General features: G+C 32.1%; 1 protein-coding gene across 5 annotated transcripts in view; it reads left to right on the top strand.

Moving 5' to 3' along the window:
- The window catches only part of CNKSR2 (connector enhancer of kinase suppressor of Ras 2), a 281217-nt gene that overhangs the window by 159775 nt on the left and 103930 nt on the right, over window positions 1-17512 (top strand). For 3 of the 5 annotated variants that reach the window (XM_032330646.1, XM_032330643.1, XM_032330647.1), the window contains exons 9-11: window positions 742-888; window positions 10724-10857; window positions 15775-15986. In XM_032330646.1, the coding sequence (XP_032186537.1) occupies window positions 742-888; window positions 10724-10857; window positions 15775-15986 (493 nt within the window). The remainder of the gene's footprint in view (window positions 1-741; window positions 889-10723; window positions 10858-15774; window positions 15987-17512) is intronic. The other 2 variants (XM_032330644.1, XM_032330645.1) reach the window with 1 other exon arrangement.

Raw genomic sequence — 17512 nt, forward strand, 5'->3', positions numbered from 1 at the left:
TTTATTAAGTACTTGGATTTAATTATACATTATGTTTTGAGGTGATACTCAAACAGAATGGCTTCATTAAATTCAGCACATTATATTTTAAGTTTATAGGGTCTTTTGGGACACATTTCCAATAGCTTCTGCAGGGAGTAGTGTTACATTGTCGTTTTTCTTCTATTCTTATAGCGTGGTAAAAGGTTAATTTTATTGATGCTATCTTCCATGCATCAGAATGTTGCCTTGCTTTGTCAGTACCAGCTATCAGTAGTTTAAAGTCAGTCTAATTTAGAGAGACTTATACCACATATCTCTAAAAGATGGTGATGAGAAAGCATGTGGTATAGCTTGTAAGCTCAGGACATTGCAAAATCCTTGTCTTCAAGCATGTGGATTTTTGAATTGTACTTGTGAACAGAGCTCGGATCTAGACCTTGCACAGCATTAATGATGACATAATTTCCTTAAACTCTAAATTACTCCATTGGCAGGATACAGTTTTAGTCTCTGCTTTGACATGGTAAATGTCCATTATGTTTATCTCATAATAATATGGACTCTAATGCAATAACATGGTTAATCAATTCAGAGATAAAATTTCTTTTTTGAGTATTTATCTCCTGAAAATTGATAGGATGGTACACCAATTATGTGATTTTCTTTTTTTTTCTTTAACTAATCTTATTAAAGGGGGAGAACATTAAATCTTTGAATACTGTACCTCAATTTTATTGTAATGATTTTGCTGGTTACCAGGTGGGGTGGCAGTTGAAAAATTTGGTGAATGCACTACGAGAGGACCCGAGTGGTGTTATCTTAACTTTGAAAAAGCGACCTCAGAGCATGCTTACCTCAGCACCAGCTTTACTGAAAAATATGAGATGGAAGCCCCTTGCTCTGCAGGTAATGAAGCTTAATCATAAGTCATACACCATCATTTTAGCCATAGATTATCTCAGTAATGCTTCTTTATTGTGCCTCATCTCAGCAGCATATGGATTAATCTTGTATGCTTTTGAAAATTGGTTTGTGAAATTATCTCTTCACAGCTTATCCTAATAGGCTTAATTGTGATGAAATCTGTAAGTTACTATAACTAAAACCCAAATGATAAAGAACTCTGCCTTAATTTGTAAACATTTAAAGCATAATTACAAAAAAAAATAAGCAATTTCAAGCCAAAATATGGATAGAGATGAAAATGAGAGGTTTCATCTTGAGATGTAATCTTCTATTTAAAAGTTACACGCTCATACTTGGAGAAACTGGATGACAGTTTATAGACTTCTTTTAAATCAGTTCATAAGATAGTTATTTATAAACAGTAGGTAAAGAAAGTTTTATATAGTAATTAAAATATACCTACTGCATTCCCTCTGATCATTTTTTCTTTTCCACCCTGTCGGGTAGCAAAATAGGGAAATTATTGCATTAGAATTTCTGCATTTTTCTTCAGCATAAAACCACTCCAAAAAATTACTCTATGGATGTTGATAAATTATATTCATTAAGAAGCATAGTTATCTTGGAAGTAATAAGAATATGATTCTGATCAATGAATGACAAGGAAGTAATACATTTCTTTCCATTTCGGTCAATGTAATCTTCAAACGCATCATAAAAGAAATTTTTGTCTTTCCCAAAACCTGCATTTTTAAAATAGGAGACTATTACCTTTCTTAGAAGTGTAATTTTTTTTAAATTGCAATTTCTCACTGAACTAGAACATTGCCCTTTGTTCAGATTAAAAAGAAAAGCAATATATGTGAATGCCGTTGTTGTCACTGCTATAAAAATTGTTATTTCTATATTAACACCTTATACCATTCTCAGATGTTTTTCCCCCTAAAATCTTAAATTCTCCACTACACATAAATGCCCTTATGGATTATAATGATTTGTCATTGTTTAAAACTTTACTACTTATTGACCTCAAAGTTTCATTATATTTAAATAACATAAAAACATATAAAATGTTCTAACATTAAGGTCTTTAAATTTTTAATGTTAATCTTTCATTTTTCAAATGAATATATGTAAACTGTATGAATATGTCCAAAAACATTTGAATTGCAGTATATGTCTATTATCAAATATTTTTAATGTCATTAAATTTTTAACTCAATGTTTCTTAACTCATTAAATCATAAATTAGCAGATCAGACTTTCCCATCACATCATTTTATTTTCTTGCTGTATTATAAGTTGCTTTGTTGTTCCACTCTGTAGTTTTCCTATTGACATGTCTTCCTCAAAGATCCTGAGAGGTGCAAACACTGAAGAAGAATCCCACAGTTATAGCCATTAGGGTTTTTTTCTCTATATATGTGTACTTAAATTTAACATCTTCTCTCTAATCCCTTCTATTTCACCTCAAACACCAAAAAGACACTATTTTCATACTGATCCATGAACTGTGCTTGAGGAAATATCTCTAGGAAATAAATTGATAATTTGGTCCCTTTTTAGATTCTTTTCCACAAGCACAAACTGGAGATTAAGTTAATGACACTATCCAGTTAATCACTTTTATATAAAATGCTGAAATAATTGAAAAACCAACACTTCTTTTTTGCCACACATTTGGTGTATATATTCAAAGCTGGAGAACAAAGACTTTGATTTTTTAAAATTATTTCACATCATGGTTTAATTATAATTATAATATGCTATTAGGATACTATTTTTAGGTCCATTGCTAACTGCCAGAAATATGCCTCACCAGATCACTAATTATATTTATTCCTCATTGCCTGTACAGTTACTCTGGATATATTTATAAATTTACTTTTTCAGATTGCTGAAATCAGAAAAAAGAAAATCAGCATTTCCATAAGTGCTTATATGTATCAACATTTTTGTAGATTTGTTATTTCAACTGAATTTAGTTCCACTGAAATGTATTGTCCAAGCTCGACTCCTTATAGATAAACAGTACTGTTGGGAAGGTGGGGAACTTGCTTTGAACTTCTTTAAAAACTGCTCCAGTGACTGACTTTTTACAGAGCAGAAGGAAGAGTATTGATTTTAATTAAATACTTCCTAATGGTGTTAAAACAAGCTCTTGGTGGTAAGAACAATGGATAAGTTCTCCAACCTACTATACTACCATCACCAAATATCCCTGAAATTTTGCAGACCTGAAATCGTACCATGACAGAGTTGTTTCTTGACTTTGCAGCTTTGGGCTACTCTAAAATACAGAGACACCAAAAGCGTAATGGGAACTCTGGTCAGAATTTTTATAGAGTGTAAATTAACCAAAGATGAACAAAACCTGATGGTACCAGAATCTGTAGATTAAAGGTAGACTGCCTCCCAGGCGGGGGTGGGAAGCCAAAGAAATAATGAGATAAGAAGGTCTTACAGGCAGTTTTGGATTCCTTTCTGACTTTGCCAGAGGCCACACATTTTTCCTAGTGTCTAAGAAAGGACCTCAGATGTAAAATGCAATGCTTAATGCAAGAATAATCCTCTGTGTAGACCGAAGTTCCAGTCTTACTGTATTCTTGCTTCTGGTATGTGTACAAACACATTGGAGCTAAAATGTCCATTAACTCAGTTAAATATAAATATTCAGTGTTCGCACCTGGAGAATTGGACCTTAGGTCATATTTTTGTCCAAACAGTCTACTAAGAAAGATTTAGATAGAGGTTACAAAAAGAAATAATTTATGGCGTTTTTTAATTCAATATGTCTATTTCAACTTCTTCTTCTCCACCAGGCTTAATTTACCTACTAACATTTTCAAATAAAATATGGCCAGGTTTGTGTATTTTGGAAGCCAGACACTAATACACACATCTTAAAAAAAGAAAAACTTTATTCTAACATGAGGAATAATTATTTTTTTAAACTAACAAGGAAATAATTTGTACCTACACAAATAAAATTCAACCTTGTCTACCCTAAGGTAGAAGACTGTGAAAGAATACCATATTTTCATGAAAGAAGTTTTATTTCTCAAAATATTTTGTAAGGGTAGTAACTTCTATTATTAATCAACTGCAATAATAAATTTGGATTTGGATTTTCTTGTGAAAATCATTCATGAAATTATAGCCAAATAAACAAAAGCATACAATTCAGCTTCATGCTCACAGAGCAATTTCATTAGTACATTTCATGAAATTTGGCAGTTCTTTTTTTAAAATTTCTGATTTCTCAAACATTTTGCAATAGAACTAAAAGACTTAGAGATACCTTAGTCAAATATTACAAACAAGATTTAATCTGAAGTTGAATTCTGTTGTCATCTGCACCATTTTTATAAATAGTAGAGTTGTTTTACATGAGATAGAATCTTTCATTCTGTGTGAGCAAACCAGGGATTTCCTGCTTTCCAAGAACTGTTTTAAAAAATGTGTTCTTAGTAGCATTTCTACTAATGCCCTGTATTTTGGTGACCTTAGTGATTACTTATGGTCAAGTTCTTCCAATTTAATGAAGAAAATCCCAGGGAATTCTGGATAAACTTCAAGGTGTATTTTTGGTGTTTGTGGTTTTAAGTTAGTGTGAGTAGGTCACAAGCATGCGTGGGTGGTGTCATTTTTTCTTCTTAGAAGAGATGCATGGGACAACTAGCTGGACAATAGCAAGAATCTTGATTGAAATCATCACTGGGAATCAGCATTTTTTAAAAAAAAAAACATCAAAGAACCCAGCTTTTTTGGTGAGAATGCCTCTCAAATCATCACTATAATCAATGTTGGAATTCAACATACTGATATAGGTTTCATTAAACACATTCTTATATGAAATAACACCAAGCTGTATCATTAGAATTATGTTCCTAAAGTGCATTCTAATCCATAAATTTCTTATATCTGTGTGAGAGTTTCTTGCGTGGTTTTGTGCTTTTCATTTAAAATCTTACTGCTTAGCATTATCTTGATGGCATTTTTACAGGATATTTAACTTTGAGCAGAAAAAGAAATGGAAAGCAAATAGTCATAACAGTCGATTTTGTCTGTCAACTGGTATAACAACAGAACACTAACTGGTTACATCACACTTCAAATACACACAAATGTGAATGGTTAAAGTATTCTGTGAAAACCAAAACGTAAGAAATAATAAAATTTGTTTTAATATCGAAGTTATGGATCAGGGTGACCGAAAAAACCATTACTAACAAAAGTTATATTTCTGAGAGTTTTATTTTAAAAGCATGTTTTGAAGAGGAAGATAACCAATATTAAGTATGACACTAGAGAAGAAAGGAAATCTTAACTAAAAATGTAATTGTGCTGACTGAAAGGCAGAAACAATTATATGTTTTACATGCTCAAATTAGTAAATAGCTGCAAGCAGTTGTCACATCAAATTTTTGTTCAGCAGTGTTTAAGCAGATTAATTAAAGTATCTAAATCACAATTGTGTTTTTCAGCCAAATGCTTTCAAATGTTACACTGACTACAGATAATCACCTAAAATGCAAAAATTATTTTTCAGTTTCTTTATTCTTTAGTTTCTCATTCTTTAATTAATATTCTAAAAAATGATGTTTACTGTAACTTGAAAAAAATGGAAGTCCAGTTTTAATGTTGCAGTACTAACTATGCCAGTAAGACTGGACAACACAAGAATAAATATGCTCGTTTTAGTACAGTGTGCAAAATTTGATGACTCAGTGGATAAAGCCATTTTGTAGTGTGACTCTGATCTATATTTCTTGTATATCATGTAACTACATATTTTTATGCACATATATCTGTATTTTAAAACCTATACAGATATGGTTTCCTGATCAAATTAATGGTCAGAAAAACAATGTTTCTTTTCTTGGTGGTCTAACAGGAAAGGAAAGATTATATGCTTATAAAAGAAAACTCAAGTCTTTTGTACCTATGAATTTAGATTCTAGAAAAAGCTGTGAAAACATTGAGAGTGGGAGAATTTTGAATACATGATTTCCTTTGCCTAGGTTCTTTTCAAATAATTTAATACTCAAGAAAAGCTTTCCCAGGGAAAAGTATGCCCAATAATTTTCCAGATTAGATCTAACATTCTTGATATGGTCAAGAAACTTAAAAAATTGTATACAATGTCTTGCCTTCCAAAATCCAGCATACATTTTCTCTGGAGCATTTGTTTAGATGATTAAGAACAGAGTTGCTAACATAAAACAACATTCTGGTACTTGTGTTGGGAATTATAATAAAAATGTGTTTGAATCGAGTAAGGACTTTGTGTTAATGTTCTATGCTAGAATAATGGGGTATTGTGATCCATCCGAGTCTGTGCTTATTCCCCAGAGCGACTAAAATAAATGGCCAGGTTTTATACTTTATGTAATCATTCGTATTTCAGTGGGTGTTTTCCCCCTGTAAGGCAAAGCAAGCTCTTTGTGATCTTTGCATTCGTGAATTTTAGGACTACATAATATATAACACACTGTTTTAATCTTTAATTTTGGGGTTGTCTTTTTGTCACTGGTGTCATTCAAGACTTTCTATAGCTCTATGAAAGCCAGCTCACTTACCAGACAGAGCGACAACTAAATTTAAGATAAGCTTGCCAAGAGTTCTTAAAATGTAAATTGTTTCAAATAAAACCTCAATGTCAAATGTAGTTTCTTAAGTATGGAAGCTCTTTTCTCATAATCTTTAAGACCATAGAGGTTTCAGAGGTATACCTTCCAGATGTGCTCAGTTACCTTAAAAACGTTAGAAGTGGGAACATAAGGAAAAGACCTGAGCCATCAGAGGATTTAAAGTGAGATTTCAGTGATTCCTCACAAATGCTGAAAATCTTATTTTATAACAATAACAATCTTCCAATGCTGTTTAAACTGGAGGAGTAGGATATTATTACTGAAGTAATCACGCATGATTCAGAGGAAGATTTGTGTAGTACCATATTGTAGGATACAATTCGAAAGTATTTATGTAGCTCAAACTGACAATATGGAAAAAATGTATGTGTATGTTTAACCTAGTAGGTTTCTAGTAATAGTCCTATTGACTGTAGTAAGTTATCATTAACTGACTTAAGGTTACCAATGTATATTTGAAGAGATGCATATGATCATTTTATTTAGAATCTGGATATTTTCAAAGATGCATTCCAGTGCCTGAGAAATCTATCAGAGTTGTTTTAGCAGAGCTTTATGTCAGTAGGACCATTTACATATGAAAACCAAATGTTATGATAAGGTCCTTCCAGGAAATAAACCTGTTTGCATAGAATCCAAAATGGATCCATATCGTACTTGATTGCATACTGTAGCATATTAAGTTACACAGAAGCTTCATGCTTATTTGAGTAACAAGAAGCAGTCTTAAAATAACCTTGTATTTAAATGATGATAATTCTTAATTCTCTTTCCATATTTTGCCGATATAAGAGAAAGTATCAAGGTGGCAAGAAGAAAATTAAAAAGTATTACCCTTATTTCTACATTTTTCTTTAAATTGGGACTTCTTCATAGTGCTGTAGTAACTACTTTCTATGTTATGAACAGATGATGGAAAGTAAATGTTGCCAAGATAGGAGAAGCTATCTTTCTGCATTATTATGCTAACTTATTTAGATATTTTTCTGAAACTAAGAAATATGCCTATTAAAATGTGAATTGGATGCCGAGAAAATTCTTTTTTGATTCGAGAGAAGCCATATGTGTCACTTTTTGTGTATTTTCACACACTTAAATGGTTATTGGTGGTGTTTGTAATTTTAATGCCACTTGTTACAACTAAGAATTTCTTGCTGGTGATTTCGGCTAATAATATCATTTATTCTGTGCTTGATTTAATCAAATTTTGCCTATCTTTTTAATGTTCTTTAACGTCTTTTTCATTCTTTTTAATTTTGTATTCAGTTCTTGTTCAAAGGTAGAAAAATTTTTAAAAGATTATAATTTTAAATTATCACAAAAACTTCTTTTGGGGTTAAGCAGCTATTTCTATCTTCCCATGAAGTTTCTATTTTATCATATTTTATTTTTTCATTGCTTAATGTATAATTTTTTAAATAAGATTCTCAAGAAGAATGTTTACTTTTTAGTGTGGATTAGTTTAAGAAAAGTAATAGAATTAGTAGACAAAGTATAATGAATATATTTAATATTTACTGTGCGTTTTATTTGGTACAAAGCATACTGATTAGCCAGATGATATCTGCATGCAGCTGAAATGTTTCCTGTGATTTATCAGATAATACAATAACTAGCCAGTTGTTGTTAAGCAATAGGGTTGACTAATTTCTGTTTTCTCAAAAGAATAAGTTGTTTTTTTTCAGTCACTTCAATTCATTGAACCAGCTGGCACAGTCAAACCTGTTATTCATTTAAACATATTTAAGAGTCTTTTTCATCTACGTATTTACTAATTTAGCGCATCATGCTAACAGATACATTAATAGCAACTTCTTTCTGAAAATAGAAACCTAGAGAAAATAGCAATTTGAAGAACGCCGACATGGCTAATATTTAAGCTTACTGGAAGTGGAAAGACACATGCACCCTAAGGAATCCTAGTAATAATCCATGTAGAATGTTAGTAATGGTCCAGGCAGAATAAAAATTCTGTTGGTCCTTACCTCACACTTCATGGCTATTTAAAATATACCTGTAAGCACTGACTATTGTTTCTCTTTTTTCCTTCCATCCCTCCTTTCTTCCTTTTGGTTTAGGAAAGGAAGAGGTGGGCACTAACCAAAAAAAGATTCTCTTTACTTCTATAAGTGGTAAAATAAAAGGATAGGTCTTCAGAATAGCGTGACCCTAAAACAAAAGAAAGAGAATAAAAATTTTTTAGATTATTTTTAATTGCTTATTTTTTTTAGAACTTGTTCTTTAGTTCACATGCAGTATTAGAATAATTTAAAATAAGAGATACTGGAGCATTTAAAAAGCATACTGAATATAAGTTTTTCTCTCACACTGTATGTTACAAAGTTTTGGAAAGTAATGTACTGCATAATGGATTTTTTAAATATTTCAATAATGATGAAAATTACTTATTTTTATGTCATCTGTATCTAGTACCAAGATGTCCTAACAAAGAGGAAAGTGATTATATATAGTATGTCTAAAGACTTGATCTAAAGAACCTATCATTCAGAGATGTGTTGTAGAGGCATGTAACACATCACTAGAAACAATACGCTTCGTTTCCTCAGACTTCATGGTGTTCATCCATACAGATGGCTCTTGATTACCTACATAATCTCTTGATTTCCCATCGCCAAGATTTTTGTTACTAAAAGACACTTAATTTAACTGGACACTCTTTCAAAATCGGCATAGTTAAACAAAAGTCTACTGCACACTCATAATACTTCAAAATTTCTTAACATGTAAAGTTTTTGACTTCTTTTACATCATATGAGATAGAATATTGTAGAGTCCCAAAATAAATTATCAATTATTTCCCTTCTCTCTCTCTTTCTTTAATTTCTATTTTACATAGATTAAAACTTAGCCGTCATTTTGGCAGGATGTGTGATTTCAAGCTATTAAGGTGAGCTGTGTAATAAGGAAGGTCAAAACCCATGAATTTAGTCATAAACTATGTAGCCTACCCTAGTGGCCTACATTGTGCATTGTATTTATGCTTGGTTTTTTGAATATTTTGTTTATCTGTAAAAAAGCTTTGTCACAATATAAAATAGCTGTAATATGCCATTTTTTTTTTTGTCCAGCATTACATGTGAAAGTAATAGAACTGTGGGTCTATATAGATTGGCTAAAAGTGTTTTCATATTGGCTAAAATGGCAACATCTTATCATGTGAAGTTACAGTTCATTTTGTGATCATTACTTTTGTGTTTGCAATTGCACTAAAATCCTTATTTTTAATATGTTATTGTATACATAGCTAATCCATAAGATCTGTAAGATAAACATGAACATTTGTGAATTTTAGTCTCATTTTAGGATAATTTTTCAAAGCAAAAGGTCATTCCAAATGCTTTGAAGCTTAGAATTGGGAGACCTCTTAAGTTAATGCATTCTGGTGTATCACTTAATTCAGTATATATGCTTTTTTAATTTTTAAAAAAGCATTTCATACTTAAATAGGCATGAAAATGTGACCTATAGAGGTGTATCTAAACGTTATTTTAAACCAATGCTAAATGTGCGTGCCTATGAAGGGTGGAATGATTGTGTTACATTAATCACCATACTTTTGAAGATGTACCATAAGATGACCTTGAGAAGACAGTTAGTTGTGTTTATCTTTATGAAAAAAGAAAGTATTCTCTCATATTGGCCTTTCATCCTCCATTCTTGTAAACCTTTCTGAGAATCTGTGACATTCTGCTAACTTAGGAGTATGGTATATCTTTTGGGGGAAAAGATAAGAAGTATCTTTCTTGTGTATCAGTCAGGATGTGAGTGAACTAATTCTTTTGAAAGTTACTCTTTATTGTCTTCCCTTCAAAGGTGGGATTCCAACAAAGCAAATTTAATTTAAATAAGTTTCTGACTGTGAAATAAATCTTACCATTATGAAACACTGCATGGTGCTTTTACTTTATAAATAGTTTTTACATGGTTATGCCATAGAGTAAGGTGAGTTGAGAACTAAGTGGGAACCTCTAAAGTAATAAACTAATTTGGTTTTGGAGATTGAAAGGAATATCTGTGTGCTAAATAAACTGCTTCTTGATTTCAGCCAAGTTCAAAAACTACAAAAATAGATAATTTTAAAATGATAACTATGTGTCGTTGTTGTTGTTGTTTTGTGTGTTGTTTGTGTGCGTATGTATTTTCTTTTTCATTTTAACCAGCCTCTTATACCTAGAAGTCCCACAAGCAGCGTTGCCACGCCTTCCAGCACCATCAGTACACCAACCAAAAGAGACAGTTCTGCTCTCCAGGATCTCTACATCCCCCCTCCTCCTGCAGAACCATATATTCCCAGGTAAAAACCAGCTTCTATCCAAAGACTAGCCTAACTATGTAAATTGTGATGTAAATTCTCAAGGAGCACCTTGAATGTTTTCTTAGATAGGAACTCTAAGCATATTCTGGAAAACTATTGCACTTTGCTTAATAATAGCAGTAATGGGCGCCTGGGTGGCTCAGTCGGTTAAGCGGCAGGGAGCCTTCTTCTCCCTCTCGCTCTGCCTGTTGCTTACCCTACTTGTGTGCCCTTTCTCTCTGTCAAATAAATAAATAAAACCTTTAAAAATAATAATAGTAGTAGTAGTAACAATAACTAATCTGTATTAAACACTATGCATTAAGTATCTTGTAAACATTTTCTCACATAATAGGAAAGAGTAGGAAAGTAACAACAAATAACAATTGGGATTCTTTTAATAAGTAAGGAATAAGTGAGGGTTCTTGGCTAAGAAGACCCAGAAAATCTCAAGTTACTTTAAAGCATTCTATACTTTTTTTTCTAAAAGAGAAGTTTATAGATAACTTCTATGCCTTCTAATATGTGTGCAATGAGGGAGCTTTTTGGGGAGGGGGTAAATGATGAGAAGAGAGAGTATAGTATCCCCCCCAATATTTCTGTATCTACAGTTTCTCCTTGATTAGTTCAATAATGTTTCTGTCAGAAAGTGGAAAGAATTTGCAAGAGAATGAGTTGCCTTTAGAGCCTATTTTCTAGATTTCTTGAGGCTATATCTCTGTTTCATTTCCAGATTCTATTTGAAATTCCTGGCAGGTGTGAAAGATTACAACTTTGTGCCATAATGCATTCTGTCCAAAGCATTCTGATATCCAGCCTTGTGGAATATAAAAATTATGGAAAGGGGCCAGCACTAAATGGGAATAATTAATACCAATCACAAAGAATTTGGTTCCATTTTTAAATTAGGTTTGCAGTCATTCTAAAACAGTAATTTAAGGTCTCTTATTTTCAAGCCACACTTCATATTAAATTTCTTCAGTATATAAAAGAACTGAAATACCTTTTTTAATTAATTTTCATTATTCTTTGGTGCACCTAATGTTTCAATTCGCTCAGATATGAGGGTACTGACATTTTACTATCTAAATGTTACATGACAGCATAGTGTGTCCGCAAATACTGTATTGTTTTCTAGTAATAAAACTGTAGTCCATTTTATAAACATTTTAGTTCTTAATTTTGAGAATTAAATGTAGCTGTGGGAACATGGTTTATAAGAAGACATAATTTACTAAGCTGGCTTTTCACAGATCTTTCTAATATGTAATTTACAGTCTTACGTTAAAGTTACAATCAGATGCACAGCTCCATCTGATATCCTAGCCAAACGCAAGTGACATTTTAATTCTATTAAGATGGTGTCAGGCTTTGAATACTCTTGCATGAGGAACAATAAAAATGTGTGCTTCAAATAGTGACTCTTTAGTTTGTTTTCATTTTAATTGGAAAGACTTTTATTTCAATGCAAATGATTATTTAAGAAACCTTACCCCAACAGCTACATGTACAGATAAACATCAGAAGATTATTTTTATCAAATATCTGCAGTTTTTTAATCTTCTTTCCTTTTCTCTTGTGTAGGTAGGAACTTATTATAAAGAAAGTATTTCCTAGATAGAAACTGTTTAAAATACACTTCAGGAGACAAAAGAATAAAATGATTGAGTTCTGTCCTCTGAGTATGGTGGAGATAGGATTATGGCAATGTGTGGAAGCCAATAAAAAGCTTGAACATACTATTTAAAAATACTAAAGACATTAGAAGTTGAAGTATCAACATGTTGATACTTGTTTTGTCAGTATTGTTTGAAAGCTTCATACTTTTCAGTAAACTTCATAATCACTTTAATTATCCTACATATTTTTTATTTAATGTAATCACATTTCAGAATATGAAAATATTCTAGATATATTTTGAGTTAAATTATTAATTATCCAAGACACACAATCATTTGATATAGCATAGTCAGAACAATCCATGCATTTGAGTTCCTTGTATATATAAATTATCTGCATTTTCAGGTTTGACTTGAAGTTACGGCATAGATACAGCCTTGACACTTTTTTCCCATTTTGCTGTTTTGATATTAAATGGGGCTTGCCTAATTTAACTCATCTGAATGTTTCTTTTTTCCTATATTAAAAAATTTTGTTTATGTAGGGGAGGCATATTAGTGTTAATTTGAATTGTAAATAATAAAAGCTTCCTCACCTTAAAACCAAAGAAACCCTTAAAAATGGCAGGGCTAATAGAGGGCACGGATTGCATGGAGCACTGGATGTGGTGAAAAAATAATGAATACTGTTTTTCTGAAAATAAATAAATTGAAAAAATTTTTTTAAAAGATGGCAGGGCTAGTTGTCAGGTGGAAACTTTTTCGTGGGCTTACAATTCTTTGAACACATTTATTCCAGAAGAAAATGAGGTTAAAAAAAAAGTGCCTTTTCTCTAAAAGAGAAGACACTCATGTACGTGGAATGAGTAAAATTTGGTCAGTTTTTTATTATATGTCTTATGACTATATGTAGCTTCATTAAGCATTTACATAATTAACCAAATCTCTTTTTCCATGACAGAAATCAAAAATTTGTAGGTCTTTGCACAACTCTGAAGTTCAAGCACTAACTTCTCTCAGTTTTACTCTGAACCATTATATATAAAGAAAATCCACTAAAGCAATATTCTAACTTTACATCTATTTCCTTAAATCCTTTTCGGAGTAAAAGTGTAGGTTTATTATATACATAACATTAAGAAATTTTTTTAAAAATCTGTACAGCAGGACCAACTAATATGTTGAGTTGTTGAGAGACTCGTGATGTGAGTACATACATACACACATGCACACATAAAGAGATACGCCACACAACTGCACACACACTTATACACAGAACACATATATCGGTTCATTCTACTGCAAAGATTGTGTTTCGTTTGTACATTTCTTAATTCAACTTTATTTGTATGCATTTCATATGGACATGTTTAATAAATCTTGTTGGTATGAGGTGAGACCTCCTTTACTGTATCATTACAGAGTAAGTAATATCAGCCCTTGAAATTTTCTGCCATGGGGATGTCCATATAAATAGAGCGTGGTGAATTAACTAGGGCTGAGTCACCCTCTGATCTTAGCTGCATTAACATTCATGTCACAAGCCTGATAGAAATGTTTTCCCATTTACAGATAGGCAAAACCCTACTCCAGTGCCATGAGTTCGTTAGGGCTGTTTTAAAGCTAATTGCAGTGTCAATTTCTTTTTGGTAGAGGACTAACAGTAACAAAAAGCACCAGGCAATTTGTTCACGAAAAGTTTTTAGCTTGCTGAAAATGAAATTCTGCCTGGATTTTATATTTGTTTTCTTCATGTTGCCTGAGAACTAGCTGTCCAGTTGCAATCTAGCAATAGGCAATATTTTTAATTTAAAAAATAAGAGAGTGAATAGCAATGTAAATGGCAGTCTTAACTTGTGATTTGTTAAATACATGAGACAGCTTGCTGATTCAATCAGTCTTGAGAATATTATTTGCTACTTTCAATATATTTCAAATACTAGGAATGTAGCTCTCTTCATTTGGACAGACCTAATCTAGACATTTGCATACACCTACAAAAGCATAGTATGCCCTCGTATGGAAGTATAGAAGTATAATATTCTTGCTGAACTGTAATTCATATCTTAGAATTGATTTATAAGCTCATCACCATTTTATAAGACATAGTGTCAAGTAAAATTATGTTCTTTTTATCTGTCTCGTTATAATTTAGCTAAGCTGTTGATTTAAGTTTTCAGTCTTAGCACTTAACATAAAATTAAATTTTTCTCTGGTTTGATAGCATTCATGACACTGAGGGTAGAACTGGAAGCAATTAAGAACTAGGAGGAAATAAAATTAATGATCTGCAAGGGAAGAAACATTGCATTTACAATCATAGTCGTGTTCTAGAAGACAGGCTTTTCTAACAAAGACTTCATAGCTGTCATAGTGAAACACATCATAAAATAAACAAGCTTCAATTTAACCCATCCTAAGTGGAGTATTTCTGCCCAAATTCCACTCATTAGGGGCCCAATTGCCTGGGCTGTGTAAATTAATACTCTATGTGAGTAACAATTTTAGGGATCCCATAAATGATTAGACTTTTCTTTTTTAGAATCCTATAGAAAATCAATTTGCCATCATCTTAAATTCCATATTTTGTCAGGTTTCTCTGTGTTCTCTCCACAAGAAGTGTTGCTTATTTGCAATGAAATTTTGAATTTTCCATTTAGAATTAGTTCTATGAATGTGTATTTTTGATATTAAATAAGATACATAGATTTTAGATGTTGAAAGTCATTCTATTCAATAAGGTTTATTTTAAATTAATAACAAGCTGTTTGAAATTCTTATGATGCCAGTTCACAGAATGCTAATTTGTTTCTTAAGGCTGCAAATGTCCTTACAAAGGTGGTAGTTCTTAAACACATCCTTGTTTTTAAGCAGTGCAAATACTACTGTACATCAGTTAGTTAAACTGGCACAAGAAAGCTATATTGGTAGCATTGTTAAACTTACACCTACTATCTTGAGCACCAAAAGTAATTTATGTGCTGACATCATTTCCTTGGTATGACATAGCACAGTGAAAATGAACTAGAGCAGGAGTTAGAAGATCCAGGATTCATGTCCAGCATTGTCATTTATTAGCTGTGTGACCTTTAGGCAAGTTATTTAACCTCTCTGATCCTCAACATTTATTTTCCTGCAATATAGGGATAGTGAAAAATTACACTTTAAGCCTCAAAGAAAGTTTAAAAAAATCAGAAGATATATTGTATGAGAAGGATATTATAAACTGTTTTAGACCCTCTCTGCCATTTTACCGCCCTAACACTTTCCTACATCCTTCTCCTTTACTTTTCTTTAGGGATGAAAAAGGAAACCTTCCTTGTGAAGACCTTAGAGGACATATGGTTGGCAAGCCAGTGCATAAGGGATCTGAATCACCGAATTCATTTCTGGATCAGGAATATAGAAAGAGGTTTAATATTGTTGAGGAAGATACTGTCTTATATTGCTATGAATATGAAAAAGGAAGATCAAGTAGTCAAGGAAGACGAGAAAGCACCCCGACTTATGGTAAGAGTTCTTTTCTTACATTGACAAGAGAACATGTCTCACATGAGAACCTCTATTTCTTTTCATAGACTTTTGGGTTATGAAATTCCTTGATTTACTTGATAGCTTTTGAATCTTTATAATTGATCTGTGTCGGTCATGTGCTTCTAAGTGGAATCTCAACAGTGTAAGTGTGATATTAAAAATTATTCAAAATTTTCCAAAGATAGGTAAGAACAGTAGGTAGCATTTTAACTCATTAATGACTTAAGGACACCTTGAACACATGTAATTTTTGTTATGTCAGATATCGCCAAATTGGAATAATTGAATTTTCCTTTTTTTCAAAGACGAATGCTCCTATTAACTTGACTTATATAAAATTGACTCCTTATTCTTCAGGGATTAAAAAAAATCTTTAGATAAACTTTCTGGGGAAAAATCTCACCACAGTTTTTGTGTTTTTTTAAGAAGTTGGAAAATTTGAGTGGAAATAGATTCTAAATAGGAAACACACACTGTATTTAAGTCAGAGATGACCTTAGAGTTACCAAATCCCTAGGATTTTTCATCTTTGACTTCTGTTTTTCTGTGCATGACCCAAGACCAAGAGACCAAGAAAGTAATGCAGTCACGTGTACTTTAAATTGATACATTGTATGTGAAAGATTTGCCTATGAATTTGCCTAAAGTTAAAGTAGTAAAGCTATTATCCTACCACAAGAGTGAAAGGATTTAATTGAAACTCTGTGCTCCTCCTTTTCCAGTTTTCAAACTGATCATTTTTAGTGAGGAGCATAGAAAATGGGAAAGACAGTATTCTTGCTGATTAGTACAGATGATCAGCTGGAGCTGAGTAGGACAGTTGTCTTTAGGGGTTTTTTTCCTCTTGCCCTCCTTACTTGTCCACTATGGCCATATGTCTCCCTCCTGTGGTTCCAAATGATTGGTCATCATTTACCTTACTTACTACATGTGCCTGATTTCCTTACAGCTCTTTAGTAATAATTATGTATGAGAAGTTTTGCCCCAAATGGTCCTAAACAATAGGAACCATACTTACCTTGTGTTATTCTCTGTCCATGTGCTTTTTAAAATCATAATAAGTAATGATTTTCTGAACATAGCTCCTCATACTATTCTGTGGGTACTTTTCTTAAACTGTCATAATTGGAAGGTATTTTCACCCTCACTTTTCTCCCCTATTATATTGTAAACTTCTGCAGTACAGAGCAGTATAGAAGCCTATTATCTTTGTTATCCTTACCCTTGCTTTATCACATAAGATCTTTATTTTTATTCATTCATTCCACAAGTACTTATTGACTACCTGTTATTGGATAGGCAAAAATGTATATCAAGTCTTTTTTTATCTCTTAGAATTATTTTGGCTCTCTTCTACTTATTTTGAAGTAGATAAGAATGTTTAAGGGAAAATTCTAGTCACCAGATGAAGTTGATTGCTGATAGCTTTATACAAAAATGTTACTAATTCTCACTTGAATGGCTTTGATTGTTAGTCTCTTCAGACTGCAGTTTTAAATCAC

This window comes from Mustela erminea, chromosome X (assembly GCF_009829155.1).
Source record: "Mustela erminea isolate mMusErm1 chromosome X, mMusErm1.Pri, whole genome shotgun sequence".
Classification (NCBI taxonomy): Eukaryota; Metazoa; Chordata; class Mammalia; order Carnivora; family Mustelidae; genus Mustela; species Mustela erminea.